The sequence below is a fragment of the Rattus norvegicus genome, chromosome 8 (assembly GCF_036323735.1).
Source record: "Rattus norvegicus strain BN/NHsdMcwi chromosome 8, GRCr8, whole genome shotgun sequence".
NCBI lineage: Eukaryota > Metazoa > Chordata > Mammalia > Rodentia > Muridae > Rattus > Rattus norvegicus.
In genome coordinates this window covers 127382159-127398003 of record NC_086026.1, presented here as the reverse complement: position 1 = coordinate 127398003, position 15845 = coordinate 127382159, and the positions used below count along the sequence as shown (strand labels likewise).

At 48.8% G+C, this 15845-nt stretch overlaps 1 protein-coding gene across 4 annotated transcripts in view; it reads right to left on the bottom strand.

Moving 5' to 3' along the window:
- The window catches only part of Itga9 (integrin subunit alpha 9), a 308053-nt gene that overhangs the window by 95293 nt on the left and 196915 nt on the right, over positions 1-15845 (bottom strand). For all 4 annotated transcript variants that reach the window (NM_001420002.1, XM_039082700.2, XM_039082701.2 and 1 more), the window contains 1 exon segment: positions 6420-6570. In NM_001420002.1, the coding sequence (NP_001406931.1) occupies positions 6420-6570 (151 nt within the window).

The following is a 15845-nucleotide window of genomic DNA, read 5'->3' as shown; positions in this document are numbered from 1 at the left end:
GAGTGTGGTGGGTGAAGTCTCCCAGGGCCCAGGACCATCCTTTCTCTCTCATGTGCCTCGTCTTCCAACATTCCCATCACCAAAACTTATCTTCTCACGTTTCTGTCCTGATGGCCCTTCCCGTAAGATGTCACCGCATGGCCAGAGTACTGTACGGCACCCCGCTAAAAGATCCAAGTTCAAACCCGGAAGCACGGTTTCTGCTGGAGGTGCACGGCGTGTGCGCCGTCACAAAGTCAGATAAGTCACAAGTTGAACTGTCAGAAGGTGCGGTCCAGCAGAGACTGAGCATGTGTGCAGTGTGTGCTGGCGTGTGGTGGGGTCGGGGTCTGTCACAGAAGGGGCACGCTATACACACGCTTGGCATAGGCCCTGTCCGAGAACGAAGACTCTGGAACCCTGCACCCAGGGCACACTGATCACCAGAGACACTGCTGTCACACCAGCTCTGTGTCTGCTCACCACCACAGCTCACTTCCCTCCATGCCACACTCCACACCTATTGTTTTACTCTATGTCTGAATGTAAACGCTGCCTCGGCTGCTTCTACCGCCATTCCAGAGATCAAACTTTAGCCTAAAAGTCTTTAGCATAAAAAACGACATGGATGCTACATTTGGGTTGACTTTTCCATTCCCTTCCATCCCCTAAACACATATAGACAATATCACACACACACACACACACACACACACACACACACACACACACACACACACAATCACAGACAATCATACATACACATACAATCATACACACATATAATCTAAACACATATAGACAATATCACACACACACAATCACAGACAATCACACACACAGACAATCACACATACACATACAATCACACACACATATAATCACAGACGATCACACACGCACAATTACACACACTCAATACACACAATCATACACTCACATAATTACATACACACAATTACACTCACACACAATCACACAATTGTGCACATACAACCACACATACACAATCACACATATACTATCACATATACTATCATACACACTAGCAAACACACACAATCACACACACAATCACACATACAATCACACACACATACAATCACAGATAATTACATACACTATTACACACATACTCACACACAATCATTCACACAATCACACACACACACACACACAATTACACATACACATGCTAATAAATTTAGCTAGTTTATCTGCCTCTAAGGGGAGAACATGAGACACACCAAGGATGTGAAAAAAGTTTGACCAGAAATACAGAGTCATATGACAGTCAGGCAGGTTAGAGCATGGGGCTAGCACACATGGAGCTAGCCAGTGTACATGGGGAACAGCTAGGCTAGAAAGCTAGACCAGTGGCTACAGGCTGGACGTGATCAGGGAAAATGTTTTGTTTGGCTTATACGACACTCAGAAAATATTTTAATTATCTGCCAAAGTGACATAAAAATGAAGGTCTGGTTCTTATTGAACAATAAAGTCCGGCAGCACCAGTTCACACTTCTACCTCAGCCACTGGGCTGCTGAGGCGACTGACCTATGGGTGACATCAGAACCCTCATCTCCCACAGAATCTAGCATATTCTGTGCTAAGTCTGGACACCTTCATCTCTGCACACGCCTGCCTTGCCCAACCCCTGGAACTGTGAAGTGTTCTTCAACCAGAACTCTAAGTTACAACTTTCGGGAGCTTAGGAAGTAAGAAGCTCAGGGGTGGGCACCAAGGAGCCCTCCCATATGGCTCACATCTGTCAGAGTGCTCCGCTAACCTCCTGCTGCCAGCACTTAGACCCCTTCACCTGAGGGACAGTTTCTAGAACCACAGAGGCCATGTTGGCACATTCATGATAGCTCGGACGTGTTAGGGAATGGTCTCCCAGGAGAGCCCCGGCCTAAGCCTTAGAGCAATGGCTCTAAACTTTCTAATGCAGCGACCCTTTACTACAGATCCTTATGGTGTGGTGACCCCAACCGTAAGATTACTTCGCTGATATTTTATAACTTATTTTGCTACAGTTACGAATCGTAACATAAATATCTGTGTTTCCCGATGGTCATAGGTGACCCCTGTGAAGGGGTCACTGGATCCCACAGGGGTCACGACCCAGAGGTTGAGAACAGCTGCCTTAGAGAGCCTATGAATTTCTGTTTCTTCATCCCTCCAGTATCCTCATGTCTATACAGTTTCCGGGGCGGCATGGCTAAGCTCCGCCCCTACCGGGGTAGCAGGTTTAACAGCGTTTACCTTTCCTTCACTCTCTCTCAATTTCCTAACAAACTAAATGTCCTCAGCTCCATGCCTCCCGCTCGGTATCCGGATTCACAGAGCAAGATGGCATCTCGGGCTTGCAAGCCTTGGGTCTATGAGCGTCGGGATTTGTATCAGTCACTCTTCTGTTGCTGTGGTAAAATGTCATAACTTCAAGCAACTTCAGGAAGAAGGGGTTAATTCTGACTTATGGTTCCAGAGGGAGAGAGTCCCTCATGGTGGGGGTGGGGTGGGGTGGGGAGTTGAGGGAATTGGCAACAGGAGGCAGGAACAGGGAGCTGTCTGGTCACATTTCATCTACACACAGTGACAAGGACATAAATCTTCGAATCTTGTCCCCAGTGACACACTGTTTTCAGTAAGGATGTTCTTTCTAAAAACTTCAGGACCTCCCCAAATGCCAACACCCACTGAAGACCAAGTGTTCAAATACCCAAGTCTTATGGGGGCATTTCTCATTCAAACTGCCCCATGGTTGGAAGATAAAATGTCCTCCTCAGACTCGTGTGTTGAAGGACTGGCACCCAGCTGGTAATGCTTTTGGGAGGCGGTAGAAAATCTGGAGGTGGCAACTCAGCTGGAGGAAGGTGATCCTGAGGGGCTGTGCTGCTGACGGTAGCTTTGAAGATGGTATCTGGGTTCCCTCTCACGTCCTTACTCTGTGGTTCATGTCTGTCAGGAGGGTGGACAACTTTTTAAGCCACCTGATCCTATTGCCAACATATTCAGCCCAAGTACACGGAAACAACCAGCCATGGGCTGGGCTGTCTGAGACAATGCGTCAGCATAAAGAATTCCTCCCTTCAAGCTGCGATCTTAAGCATTTGGTCACAGTGACTGGCACCAGTGCGGGAAGCCTCTCTGCTACGTTGTCTTTGCTCTTGGTGCAGCTGTCTCTGTTCAGCCAATGGCTGCTTGTTTCCTTGTACTTGGGCTGAACATTATGGCATCAGGAGCATGGGGCATAGGGAGTTGTTAACCCTTGTGACAGATGAGAAACAGAGCGGGGACCAGATAAGCCCTCCAAAGGCACATGACCTCCCAAGGGTTCTGCCAACCTGAGGACTAGCTATTACATCAATGGCTGCTTTACCCTGGCACACCAACACTTCCTAGAAACTTCTCAACCCGTCTGCAGGGCGGTTGGTACCCTGTATTTTAATTATTAATTATTTGATGACATTCCCATTAGGCTGGGAACGGGAACTATACCTTATTCGTCTCTGTCACCTCTAGCGAGTGTTACTGTCACTTAGTAACTGATACACAAACGATTCTTGCACGGCCACCAGCTCCCTGAGAAGATGACATGAGCTGCGATTTCAGGGCAATATTCTCTGAATGGCTGTAGGAGGATGACTCTCTAGTAGTGGCTTCAGTCAGGAACCAGTACTGATTCGTGTGTGTGTGTGTGTGTGTGTGTGTGTGTGTGTGTGTGTGTCACGGTAGGCTGCAGGTCTTGGGAAGAGGGTATCCATAGAGGATCAGGTTCAGGATGGCCTTGTGGAAATAGCTGGCGAGTCTTAACTCCATCCTGAAGATTGAGAGGCAGGAGGATGGACAAAAATCTAGCTCATTCTTAAATCGTTACTGTGACAGCTGAGATCAGAAGGCTTAAAATTCTTTTTTAGATTTTATTTTTATATGCGGGCATTCTGTCTGTGTACCGCATGCATGCTTGGTGCCCATGGAGACCAGAAAAGGGCAACAGATTGTCTAGGACTGGGATTTGGGTGGTTGTGAGCCACCATGGGGGTGCTGGGAATTGAACTTGGGTCCTCTGGAAGAGCATGCAATGCTCTAGCTTCTGAGTTATCTCTCTGGCCCCAGAAGGCTTACTTGTAATTACTCCTCTGAATTAAGTATCTACCGTGCTGGTAAGTGTCCTGTACTCAAGTTTAATTGAAATAAGGTATCTATAAAGGCCACAGTTTGAAGACTATTTTATTTTATAGGTATGTGTGCATATCTGAGTGTATGCATATGTGTGTATATTCTCAGGAAGTCAGAAGAGGAATCCCCTGGAACTGGTACTGTGGATGGTTGAGCCACCATGTGGGTGTCCTACAAGAGCAGTAACTGGTCAAGATAGGTAGGCCCAGCCAGCCCTGTCTCAGCCAGTGTTTGTTTCTAATTACTTCACTGCTTTATTAGACAGGAAGCAGGGGCATAGCTATGGAAGGCCCATGTGCTCAAGAGCTAATTTCTGAACTCTGTTTTGTTTTTGTTTTAGCAGTGAATGACAGAAGTTTGTAGGAGAATTCTCTAGCACCCTCCTCGGCTTCGAGATGAACAGATCTGAGGTGTGTCACTGTCACCTCAGGCTCTCAGAGACCTGAGAAGACCAAGCAGCCCCTTCCCCATGGTCACTGCTCACCGGAACACTCTCTTTCTCTCTTTGTCTCAGCTCCTCATCCCCACACAAGGGTCTCCTGAAGTTACCCTCTCGGTAAAAGGGGATACTCTGGACAGTCTATTATTTCTTTCTCTTCTAATAACCTTTTAAATGTTATTTCATCTTGGATTAGGCTTTCCTTAGTTTTGTGCTTTAGAATCTTTTTCTAAGATTCATACAGGGCCTAGTAAGTAGTCCGTGTCACCTGTGTGACAGAATGGGTGAGGTCCCTTGGTCACTTATCACTACCTACCCCTAGGTGCAGTTAGAACTGGGCTAGACTGTTTATATCCTCAGTATAGCCTTGAAGTATGACTGTCATGGGTGGGGCGTCTTTGTTTCTGTCACAGGTCTGCTCTTCTGGCTGGTCCGCAGAGGTGCGTGATGTCTCTATGCCCCGTCCCACTCCCACTCATGTTCACAACCATCATGAGGTACCATGATATCCTGTCAGCTTTTTACCAGAATGGAACCCAAAGTTCTCTAGGCCAAATGTTTTTATAGGTTATGCCTCAATGGTAAAGAGACCAACCTGAGGCACATGATAGCTACTGACTCACCTTCTCAAGTACACTGTTCTCTAGTCACCACAGCCTTTGAGTAGAATTCATGGCTAACTCCACCCTGTCTCCCACAACCTCGGCTGGCAGCCCACCTGCTCAAATGTGTACCTTGGGGTGCCCATGTGCTGAGGACTAGGGTGAAGGCTTTCAGCATAAAGTGACTAAGATCCATGTGAACACCAGCTCAATGAGCTTAACACTGCTAACAGGGAAAGGCTGCACATGCTCAAATAACTGTGGTTGGAACATCTGTGTAGGGCGGAGTCTATCCTGCCCTGGGTCTTAGAACAGGGGTCTATGGTCTATCCTGGCCTGGGTCTTAGAATGGGGTCTATCCTGCTCTGGATCTTAGAAAGGGGTCTATCCTGCTCTGGATCTTAGAAAGGGGTCTATCCTGCCCTTGGTCTTAGAAAGGGGTCTATCCTGCTCTGGATCTTAGAATGGGGTCTATCCTAACCTTGGTCTTAGAAAGGGGTCTATCCTGCTCTGGATCTTAGAATGACATCTATCCTGACCTGGGTCTTAGAATGGGAGTCTATTCTGACCTGGGTCTTAGAATGGAGTCTCTCCTGCCCGGGGCCTGTCCTCCTCTCTTACAGAGGTGGTTGCATTGAGGGACATCAGGGGGGGAAAAAGCGTTAGCCCAGCTCCCCTTTCTTGGAATCGTGCTGTCATTAGAATAAACGAATTGGCTCTACAGAAGCTCACTCAATTCCTGTAAATCTTCGAATTTCCTCAATGCCCTTGAATACGGCAGGAATACACACATAAACACAGCAAAGCGTCAGCTGACACAGACGGCCATGTACCTAGAGTATGGAGTGTGTTGCCAGTAATAGCCATCGTGACGGGCAGGTATCCGTTTACACTTCTTTTTAACAGCTACCGACACAAAAGTGAACTCTTATAGAACATATGTATGGCGCGGCTAACAGTTGTAGCCGCTCAGAGAGGGTCAGTCCACAAGAGAAAGGCATGGAAGATAGACCTTCTCTGAGGTATGTGTTTACAGCTGCTGCTTGGCTGTACCAGCAACCTTTTGAGGCCAGGATGAGAGCCAATCTGTAGCAATTCCAAGCTCTTATGAAGGAATGATGTTGGCAGACTCATTGCCTGCTCTGTGCTGTGACGCGTGTCAGCAGGTGGGTCAGATGGGAAACGGCTCCCTCTTGGGGGAGTGAGCGCTCCTTACCTTCTGCCACATGTTGATGAAGAAGAGCTCCCTGGAGACATTGAAGGACACATTGGCGTCGTAGGCGTCGTCTCCAAGGTTGGAGATGGAGATGTTCAGAGAGATGTTCTTCACCGCCCCCAAAGCCAGGTGTGTGGTCTTCTCATCAACACTGCAAAGAAAACCAAACATCGGTTACCATTCTTACAGCAATATGACGGGAGGCACCAGGCGGTAGTTTGGAGGTGTTGGGCAATGGGAACACAGCTGTGACACTCAGGAGCCCCATTCACTAACACACCGCCACAGCATACGAGCACCTGTGGATCCTTTTGTTCTCCTAAACAAGGGGGTTCTACATCTTGAACTTACTAATTGTTGCATGACTCATAAGAAAGTCTATACATCGAGCTTGGAGAGCCGAAGACATTTAAAAAGCTTTATGTGAAATTCATTCTTTCTGTTCATTTGAGCAGACCCTGTATTTTTCTCATCCTGTGCTGGATGAGCAGGTCAGTGTTAATTGTGCATGTGACAGAATTTAGAATTCTGAGAGATGGCCTCTGGATGCGCCTGTCTAGGGTGTTAACTGAGGTGGGAAGATATCTCTGCTGTGGTGGAACTCTTCCCTGGGGAGGGATTGCAGACTGTGAAACTGGCGCTCGCCTCTGCTTCTTAACACACATGCAATGAGCCATCTCTCTGAGTGCTTACTGCTGGGACTTCCTGCCATGATGTACTGTAGTCTGGAAGTGCTAGCCAAAATCCACCCCTTCTCCCTCAAGCTTCTTTGCTTAGAGAATTTTCATCTTAACAACAGGAAAAGAAAGCAAGACACTGGAACCAGTAGCATGTGATTTCAGGGACTAAGAAAATGCTCACACAAAATGGCATGTAACTTCAGGGAGATAGAAGATGCTCACACGAAGTGAATACACAGGGTAGGAAGTGGTCTGGAGGAGTGGTCTGTAGTTTCCATTACAGGAGTCTGGAAGCCTCACCGTGGAGGCGACCTCTCACTAGAACCGTGGGAGAAGGAGGACAGGGCACACAGAATGGAGGGCTTACCAAGGGCTTAGCCTGTGGTAGGCATGGATCTGGAGTGTTCAAGGAAGAGAATGGAGGCCAGAGAGGATTGAGCAGGTTGAGAGGAGATGAGCTCCAAGAGGTAAAGAAAATGGAGTTGCAGATCCTGTAGGTCCTGGTGTATTGCCATGAAGACCATAGTGTGATGTGGGGGGGAGCCCTACCTGCTCTGAGGGGCAGTGACTCAGGGCCCACATCAGGAGGAGGCTCCTACTATACATGCAGTGTAGATCGTCTACAGAGGACTTTTGGGAGAAGTTTGGCGAGGAGTCTCCTGGAGCAAGTCAGGTGGAAGGAGGTGAAAGTCAGCCTTTCAGCCAGGGGCAGCTGAAGTACGGAGGAGAGTACACTGGAGGTGTGTTTTGAAGGTTGTGCCAACCGTAACGCCATGTGGAGATGAGGAACGTTAGCAGAGGAATGACCAAGGGTAGCTTCAGGGCTTGGGGATCTGACAGCTGCTTTTAGGGCTGCCATTTACTGATGCGGGGAAGACCGTGGGCAGAGAGGGCAGAGACAACAGATGCCGTTGCCTTCTGTAGGAGATACATGGGTTGATACCCGAGCTGGGAGGTGGAGGAGGCATTTGGGCTGCAGATCTACATCTGGGATAAACGGGAAGGACGGAGGGGATGAGCAGAGGAGGACAGCTTTCTCATTGAGAATCTGAGGCGAGGAGGAGATGGGTGTCGCTAGGCATTTAGGAAGAAACCAGGGGAGATGGCAAAGAGTGGCCACATGGGGCCTTTTCCAAGGGAGGATGGTCAGGGTTGTCAATTGTGACTGATAGGTCAAAATAGCACGAGGGCTTAGAACTGATCACTGGTGGTAGTCACTTAGAGCAGGGCTTCCAAGACTCCTGCCTGTGTCCCTCCATGCATATCCGAGTATCATTCCCACTGCTGTGATAAAATATCCCCCCAAAGCCACTTATAGGACAGATCACAATGTCAGGTCACAGGCAGAAGACTGAAAACAGCAAACACTACGCCCTCAGTTAACAGCACAGAGAGGTCAAATGCATGCTCGACTGTTCCTCAACTCAGGATCCCCCCTCATAGGCAGTCAGGGTCTATAATGGCCCCACCCACTGTGAGCTGGGCCTTCCCACATCAATCAGTGTAATCAAGACAATCCCACAGACACGCCCACAGACACGCCCACAGAACACCCACAGAACACCCACAGATACGCCCACAGAACAACCTGATCTAGACAAACCCTCGCTGGCGCTTTCTTCCCAGGTGATTCCAAATGATATCAAGTTGACAATTAAAACAGATGATTACGGTGTCTGATAAATTTTTACATGACCCTGGATGAGTATTTAAAACAAGTATATAGATCAAATATTTGTCAGTAACAAATAATAACTATATTTTAAGATAATTCTTGGGTATACACATGAATTGGATTTTTTTTGAAGACTGAAGCAAGTGTGTGTATACTTATGACCCGGATGTGCTTATCTGTGTAGCACAACGACCCATACGCATACTAATTTGTGCTGCCCGTAACCCATGGGTGTTCAGCCACAAATTGGATTCAGTGGGTCATTTGAAGAGGAGGATATAAAATCGGGAGGAGTTGGGTGCTATAGGTGGGTCTAGGGAGATTGAGAGAAAGGAAGGGGTAACTATGATCAAAATACATTGCATGCAAGCATGAAAGGCTCAAAGGGTAAAACTGCTGTTTAAAACAGCTTGGTACATAGCAGTGATGGTAGAAGATTATTTAAAAAATGGTTTCCTATAATGAAATAATTTTGTTTCATGCAGAAAACATGGCGTGTATGGTAAAAAATGCTGCAGTCTGTAAGCATGGACCCATGAGCATGGATGTGTCAGGCAGCATTCCGCACTGGGGGGGGGGGGTGGTGAGGAGGGCACACGTGGTGCAAAGTTCACACTGGTGAGACTACAGGGAAGTAGACTACTGGGAGACTACAGTGCAGCGCAGGTGAGGACTGCCAAGGATATCTTACATCTGAGTTAGAGTTTGGGGATTGTGAGTTCAGATCCCTGCCACTGCCGAGCCCCGCAATCCCTGCGTTCGGCTGTAAACCCCTGTATTGGGTTGTGAGCCACAGCTGAAGCAGCTCTGGCACAGACAGAGGACACTGGTGACCTTGCTATAAGTAACCCTTGAGAGTCATGGTTGAAAGCTGGACCAAAGTGAGGGGACTACATTAGAACAGAGAGCAGGGGGTGGAGGGTGGGGGGTCTGGAGGTGAGCACAGGGGATCTGGAGGTGAGCACAGGGGTATCTGGAGGTGAGCACAGGGGATCTGGAGGTGAGCACAGGGGATCTGGAGGTGAGCACAGAGGGGATCTAGAGGTGAGCACAGGGGGATCTGGAGGTGAGCACAGAGGGGATCTGGAGGTGAGCACAGAGGGGATCTGGAGGTGAGCACAGGGGATCTGGAGGTGAGCACAGAGGGGATCTGGAGGTGAGCACAGGGGGATCTGGAGGTGAGCACAGAGGGGATCTGGAGGTGAGCACAGGTGGATCTGGAGGTGAGCACAGGGGGGATCTAGAGGTGAACACAGGGGGGATCTGGAGGTGAGCACAGGGGGATCTGGAGGTAAGCACGGAAGGGGATCTGGAGGTGAGCACAGGTGGATCTGGAGGTGAGCACAGGGGGGATCTAGAGGTGAACACAGAGGGGATCTGGAGGTGAGCACAGAGGGGATCTGGAGGTGAGCACAGGGGATCTGGAGGTGAGCACAGAGGGGATCTGGAGGTGAACACAGGTGGATCTGGAGGTGAACACAGGGGGGATCTAGAGGTGAACACAGGGGGGATCTGGAGGTGAGCACAGAGGGGATCTGGAGGTGAGCACAGGGGGGATCTAGAGGTGAACACAGGGGGGATCTGGAGGTGAGCACAGGGGGATCTGGAGGTGAGCACAGAGGGGGATCTGGAGGTGAGCACAGAGGGGGATCTGGAGGTGAGCACAGGGGGATCTAGAGGTGAGCACAGGGGGATCTGGAGGTGAGCACAGGTGGATCTGGAGGTGAACACAGGGGGGATCTAGAGGTGAACACAGGGGGGATCTGGAGGTGAGCACAGGAGGATCTGGAGGTGAGCACAGAGGGGGATCTGGAGGTGAGCACAGGTGGATCTGGAGATGAACACAGGGGGGATCTAGAGGTGAGCACAGAGGGGGATCTGGAGGTGAGCACAGGGGGATCTGGAGGTGAGCACAGGGGATCTGGAGGTGAGCACAGGGGATCTGGAGGTGAACACAGGGGGGATCTAGAGGTGAGCACAGGTGGATCTGGAGGTGAACACAGGGGGGATCTAGAGGTGAACACAGGGGGGGATCTGGAGGTGAGCACAGGGGCATCTGGAGGTGAGCACAGGGGGGATCTAGAGGTGAGCACAGGGGGGATCTGGAGGTGAGCACAGGGGGATCTGGAGGTGAGCACAGGGGGATCTGGAGGTGAGCACAGGTGGATCTGGAGGTGAGCACAGAGGGGGATCTGGAGGTAAGCACAGGGGGATCTGGAGGTGAACACAGGGGGGATCTGGAGGTGAGCACAGAGGGGGATCTGAAGGTGTTTGTTTCAGTAAAATAGAGTTTGGACAAATAGGATAAGTGCTACCGGAGAAGTGGACTGTGGAGATCATGTTTTTAAGGTGGGAATTATCACAGTGCATCGGCACAGGAATGGGAAAGTGCCATCAGAGAAAGCACATGGATGAACACGGGACAGGAATCAGTTACTGGTGGGGCCTGGTGAACACGTGGAAAGCTGTGACTGAATGGACAGTGTGTGAGACACAGCTGCTGGGTGTGGGTGGAGGATGCAGACTCCTGTGTGGCCGTCTGTCCTTGGCATGGAGAGAAGGGGAGGGAGTTTGGGGTGTGGCAGTGGCAGGAGAGCCGGGGGTGGGGTGAATTGGCCGAGGATGATGATGATGAAGACAGAGGTGATAACAGAGATGAGTTTACCAAGCCATGTAAGCTCTGCACAGAACGAAGTCACTCCCAGTTGTTAACTGGTCAGCTGGTTAACGGAAGACGTGGAGACGCCTGAGACCTTGTGCAACGGACAGTTGTTTCTTTGGGCTCTTTGGCTCAGAGACTCCATGACAGATGTGAAGGGTATACCAACAGATCAGGGACAGTTAACCCCTCATGGTCTTTAAGCTGTGGGCACCTGATTAAAGACAGACCCATGATCTACGATGTCCAAGTGGCCCTGCTTTGGTGACTAGCACTCCTGTTGACAGCTCTGGGTTTTGGAGGTTTCACAAGAGCATTCTGAGTTGGCCACAGAAGGTTTGAAGACACAGAAGTCACTTCCATGAGCTACACCTTGCCTCCCTTGCTTCCTCTTGAACTTGTTCATGCTCCCAACCCCCAACCCTCTTTTAAGCCCCATCTGAACTGGCTTGTATCTTTCCAATACGTTAGATTTCAGTTAACTGCCATATGCTTTGTTGTCTGTGGCAATTAACATAGCTAATATGGCGTGCAAGAGAAGAGGACTATTCACACACTCAAACGGCTATGATTCTTTGAAATACAGATTTCATGGGGGAAGGAAACCATCATTACGCATCTGCAGAGAGAAGCCCTGCTGTCTAGCGTGTCTGGCACGCCAACAAGAAAAACATGCGCGACAAGAAATCGGATGGCCTCACTTTGGAAGCGAGAACTCTGAGGATCCAAACAAGATGTGAAAAATTAACTCAGGGAAGAGAGTTACGAATTCTTGAATGGTCTCCAACGAATTAAGACCTCGACCTCAAGCCTTTGTGCTGAAGATTTATTATTGTTGGCCAGTCTGGTTCTAAACAATTGATGGGTTATTTCTGTCCCCATTTGCTTTTGTAACATGAAAGGGAACTGTCAGTCCTTGAGTATGGAACAGCATTAACCTAGCTTGACCAGGAGAAGGACCTGCATGCATGCTCACAGAAGGCCAGTCACCTCAGAGAGAGCAGGCACTGTGGAATATTAAGCAGAGAGACCACATAGGCAGGCACAGCATCACAGGCTAGAGAGCTGCCGCCTCTCTGAGTGTTGTAGTTCACAAGACTAGGTCTCTTTCTCTCCTGTGTGAATGCCAAGGAATCAGGCCAGAGACACCTGAACTCCTGCCAGGCCCCTCACCACGGGCCTCTGCCACTTAACCATGCAGTAAGGTCATTCCTGGGTTTTCGTAGTCAAGTGATTCTGGCTCTGTGATTAAGGGAAGCCAGGCACCTTCCAGGGTAGACAGTGGACTCAAAACTTTGAAAAGAGAAACCTCGGAGTTGTTTTCATTCTTTCTCTAAAGCTAAAACTCTATAACCAAAACAGTAGGTCGCTGCTCCCTAAGTTATTCTTAGAAATGAAATGAAAATACATTTACTAGCACAGGACCGGGTACTGTCAAACAAGCCTTTCTGAGGACTCACAGGACTGGATGGGAAAGCCGCTTTTAGAGCTGAGGAAATCACGAAGCAGAGAGGTGGAGGCTGGAGGAGAAGTGAGAGCCTCCCATGCCTCCAAAGCCCACTCCTTCCCACTGTCACCTGCGTCCTTTAGTCCCCTGTCTGCCATAGTGCCAGAGGTCCTTCCTGATCTCCCCCTGTGAATGACAACGTCCCTGTTGTGAGTTCACCAGCTACATGAATTCTTCTCAGAACTTTACCAAGGTAGCTTCACACTAATTTTTAAAATTAATTTAAAAAGAATTTTCGTACATATATATAATTAAACATGGTCATTTATACTTGCAGTTTTTCCTTCTGACTCCCAACTCAACTTCATAATCCGTCCCCATCTCTCTGATAACTCACTGCCTCAGTTACTTTTCTACTGTTGTGACAAAATACCATGACCAAGGCAACTTATAAAAGAAAGCACTTAATTGGAGCTCACAGTTCCAGATGGTTCGAATCCATGACTATCATGTCAGGGAGCATGGCAGCTGGCAGGCATGGCGCAAGAGCAGTAGCCGAGAGCTTACATCTGATCCAAAATCATAGGCACACAGGCAGACAGGCAGGCAGGCAGGCAGGCAGGCAGGCAGACAGACAGACAGACAGACAGACAGACAGACAGACAGACAGACACAGACACACACACACACACACACACACAGGAGAGCAAGAGTGAGAGAGGGAGAGAGTGAGAGAGAGCGAGAGAGTGAGAGAGAGCAAGAGAGAACGAGAGAGAGCGAGAGAGACTAACTGAGAATGCTGTGGGTTTTGAAACCTCAAAACCCATCCCCACTGACATACTTCCTCCAAAAAGCCCACACTTCCCAATCCTTCCTAAACATTTCCACCATCTGAGGGACCAAACATCCAAATATTTGAGTCTATGGGACCATGTGCATTCAAACCATACCCACTAAGTCCACTTGACACTCTTCAGTGCCATGTAAGGGGAGGGTTCAGGGACGTGAGACACAAACTTCCAGACTTGACATGGTGTGGCACTTAAATGTCACACAAGCTGTGGTTACTCGAACCAGATCAATCCAGACTAAATTCCAGCGTAGGTCAGGGAGGTTCTCTCCAGGTCGTGTCCCTCACCCAGGAGCTGTTGGCAGTTCACAGCTAGCTCTGGGGGAGAGAGAATCATTGCTTTGTATGTGTGGCTACTGGTAGATCCTGCATAGTAATCTGGGACAGAGGACCATGTCTCTACCACAGGGTCTGACAGCGGGGCCAGGAGCCTTTGCTCTGGTCTGCTCACAAGGGCAGAATTGGTTCCAACACCAAATTTCTAAGGGAGTCTAATGTCCTGACAATTAGGAAGATTGGCCTGGAACTGGTGTGTTGGTCATTTAATCCTTCAGTGGGGTGTCAGAGGCTGGCCTCCCCTACGGAAGTTCTATGAGTCCGCATTGAACAGCAGACAAGTGCCCCCAAGCAGACCTTCGACTGTCAGTCCAACCTTCCCATTTCCCAGAGGGAGAAGCTGAGTCTGAGCGAGGACCCACTCACCTGAGGTCACCCAGCCATGCTGGCTCTGAGCTAGAGCAAGGGTCAAATGTCCTTGGCTATCCATGCTGCAGCTCTTGTATAATGAAGCCCATCACATGGGGAAGGGCTCTGGCGAGAAAGGTTCTTTCAATGACTTCGGAATAGAACAGGCCTGTGTGAAGACCTGCTGCTCAGACAGGCCTGCCAAGAGTCTAAAACAATCGTGCACAGTTTGTGTGCCAGACATTCCACGGGTGCTTGTTTATTTATTGAGGAACAACCTTTCTAATTTTCGAGGAATTTTATCCTCTGATAAAATTTCCCATTAATTCTAATTTGCTTGTGCAGTCGCGGGTCGTGCTCCTTTGTACGCAGGCCCTGGCTGCACTTTCAAGTAAAAGGCATCGTTAATAGACATCAAAGATTTAAACTGCGCTGTTTCCGTAAGCCTCATCTTCTGGCACTTTCATAGCTTGAGGAACACATATAACTTATTTTTTTTATTAAAAATTCCTCTTTAATATATCTTCGTATTGTGTGTTCTGTGTGTGTGTGTTGCCTGCATGCCTCTGTGTAACTGTGTGCATGCCTAGTGCCTGTGGAGGCCAGAAGAGGATGGCAGGTCCCCGGAACTAGAGTTACAGATATTTATGACCACACGGGTGCTGGGAATTGAACCTCCAGAAGCTCAGTCAGGGATCTCTGCAGCCCTCCTGATACACACTAATACACCTTTGGAATGTATTATGGAGTCCCTAATTCTTTAGCATGAATTCACTCGTTGTTCCAAATGCCAGTTGGTACTGGTGACCAACGGGAGTTGCATGAGGTCCCAGAATCTTTGCTACACTTATTCTTTGGCCTCATTCCTTCTGTCCAGCATGAAGACCATCCAAAGTTCCTTACTGGGGTGGACTTGGTGCATGTATCAATGACTTATGCTGAATCCTCGTGGACAAGAACTCCCCCTTCTTTCCAGATAAATTGTTCTAAAGATTCAACAGGAAGAACATGAGGTAGCTGAAGGATATCCAGTGATGCCCCACCCCCAGTGGATATTTTCAAATGTTCCTAAAGATCTCAACTGTGATCTTACCTGGAGGTATAAGCTACGTGCTTTCCTCTTGCTACCAGCATCAACTGAACAATGCTAACTGTACAACCACTAAGTGCGTCCACGTCAATTACACCCAACAAGATGACTGCTGCAAGAGAATTTTCTCATACACACCACACACACACACACACACACACACACACACACACTGAGGGGTAAAGTGCTTGCCTAGCTGATGTAAGGTTGCAGGTTTAATCCCAGCACCCAAAAGAACAGCCACAGGGATAGTGCTAAATCTCTTCAAAATGCACTTGTAAACTATCAAGTGGAATGGGTAGGGAGGGGACCTGGGGGAGGAGAAAGAATATGACCAAAAT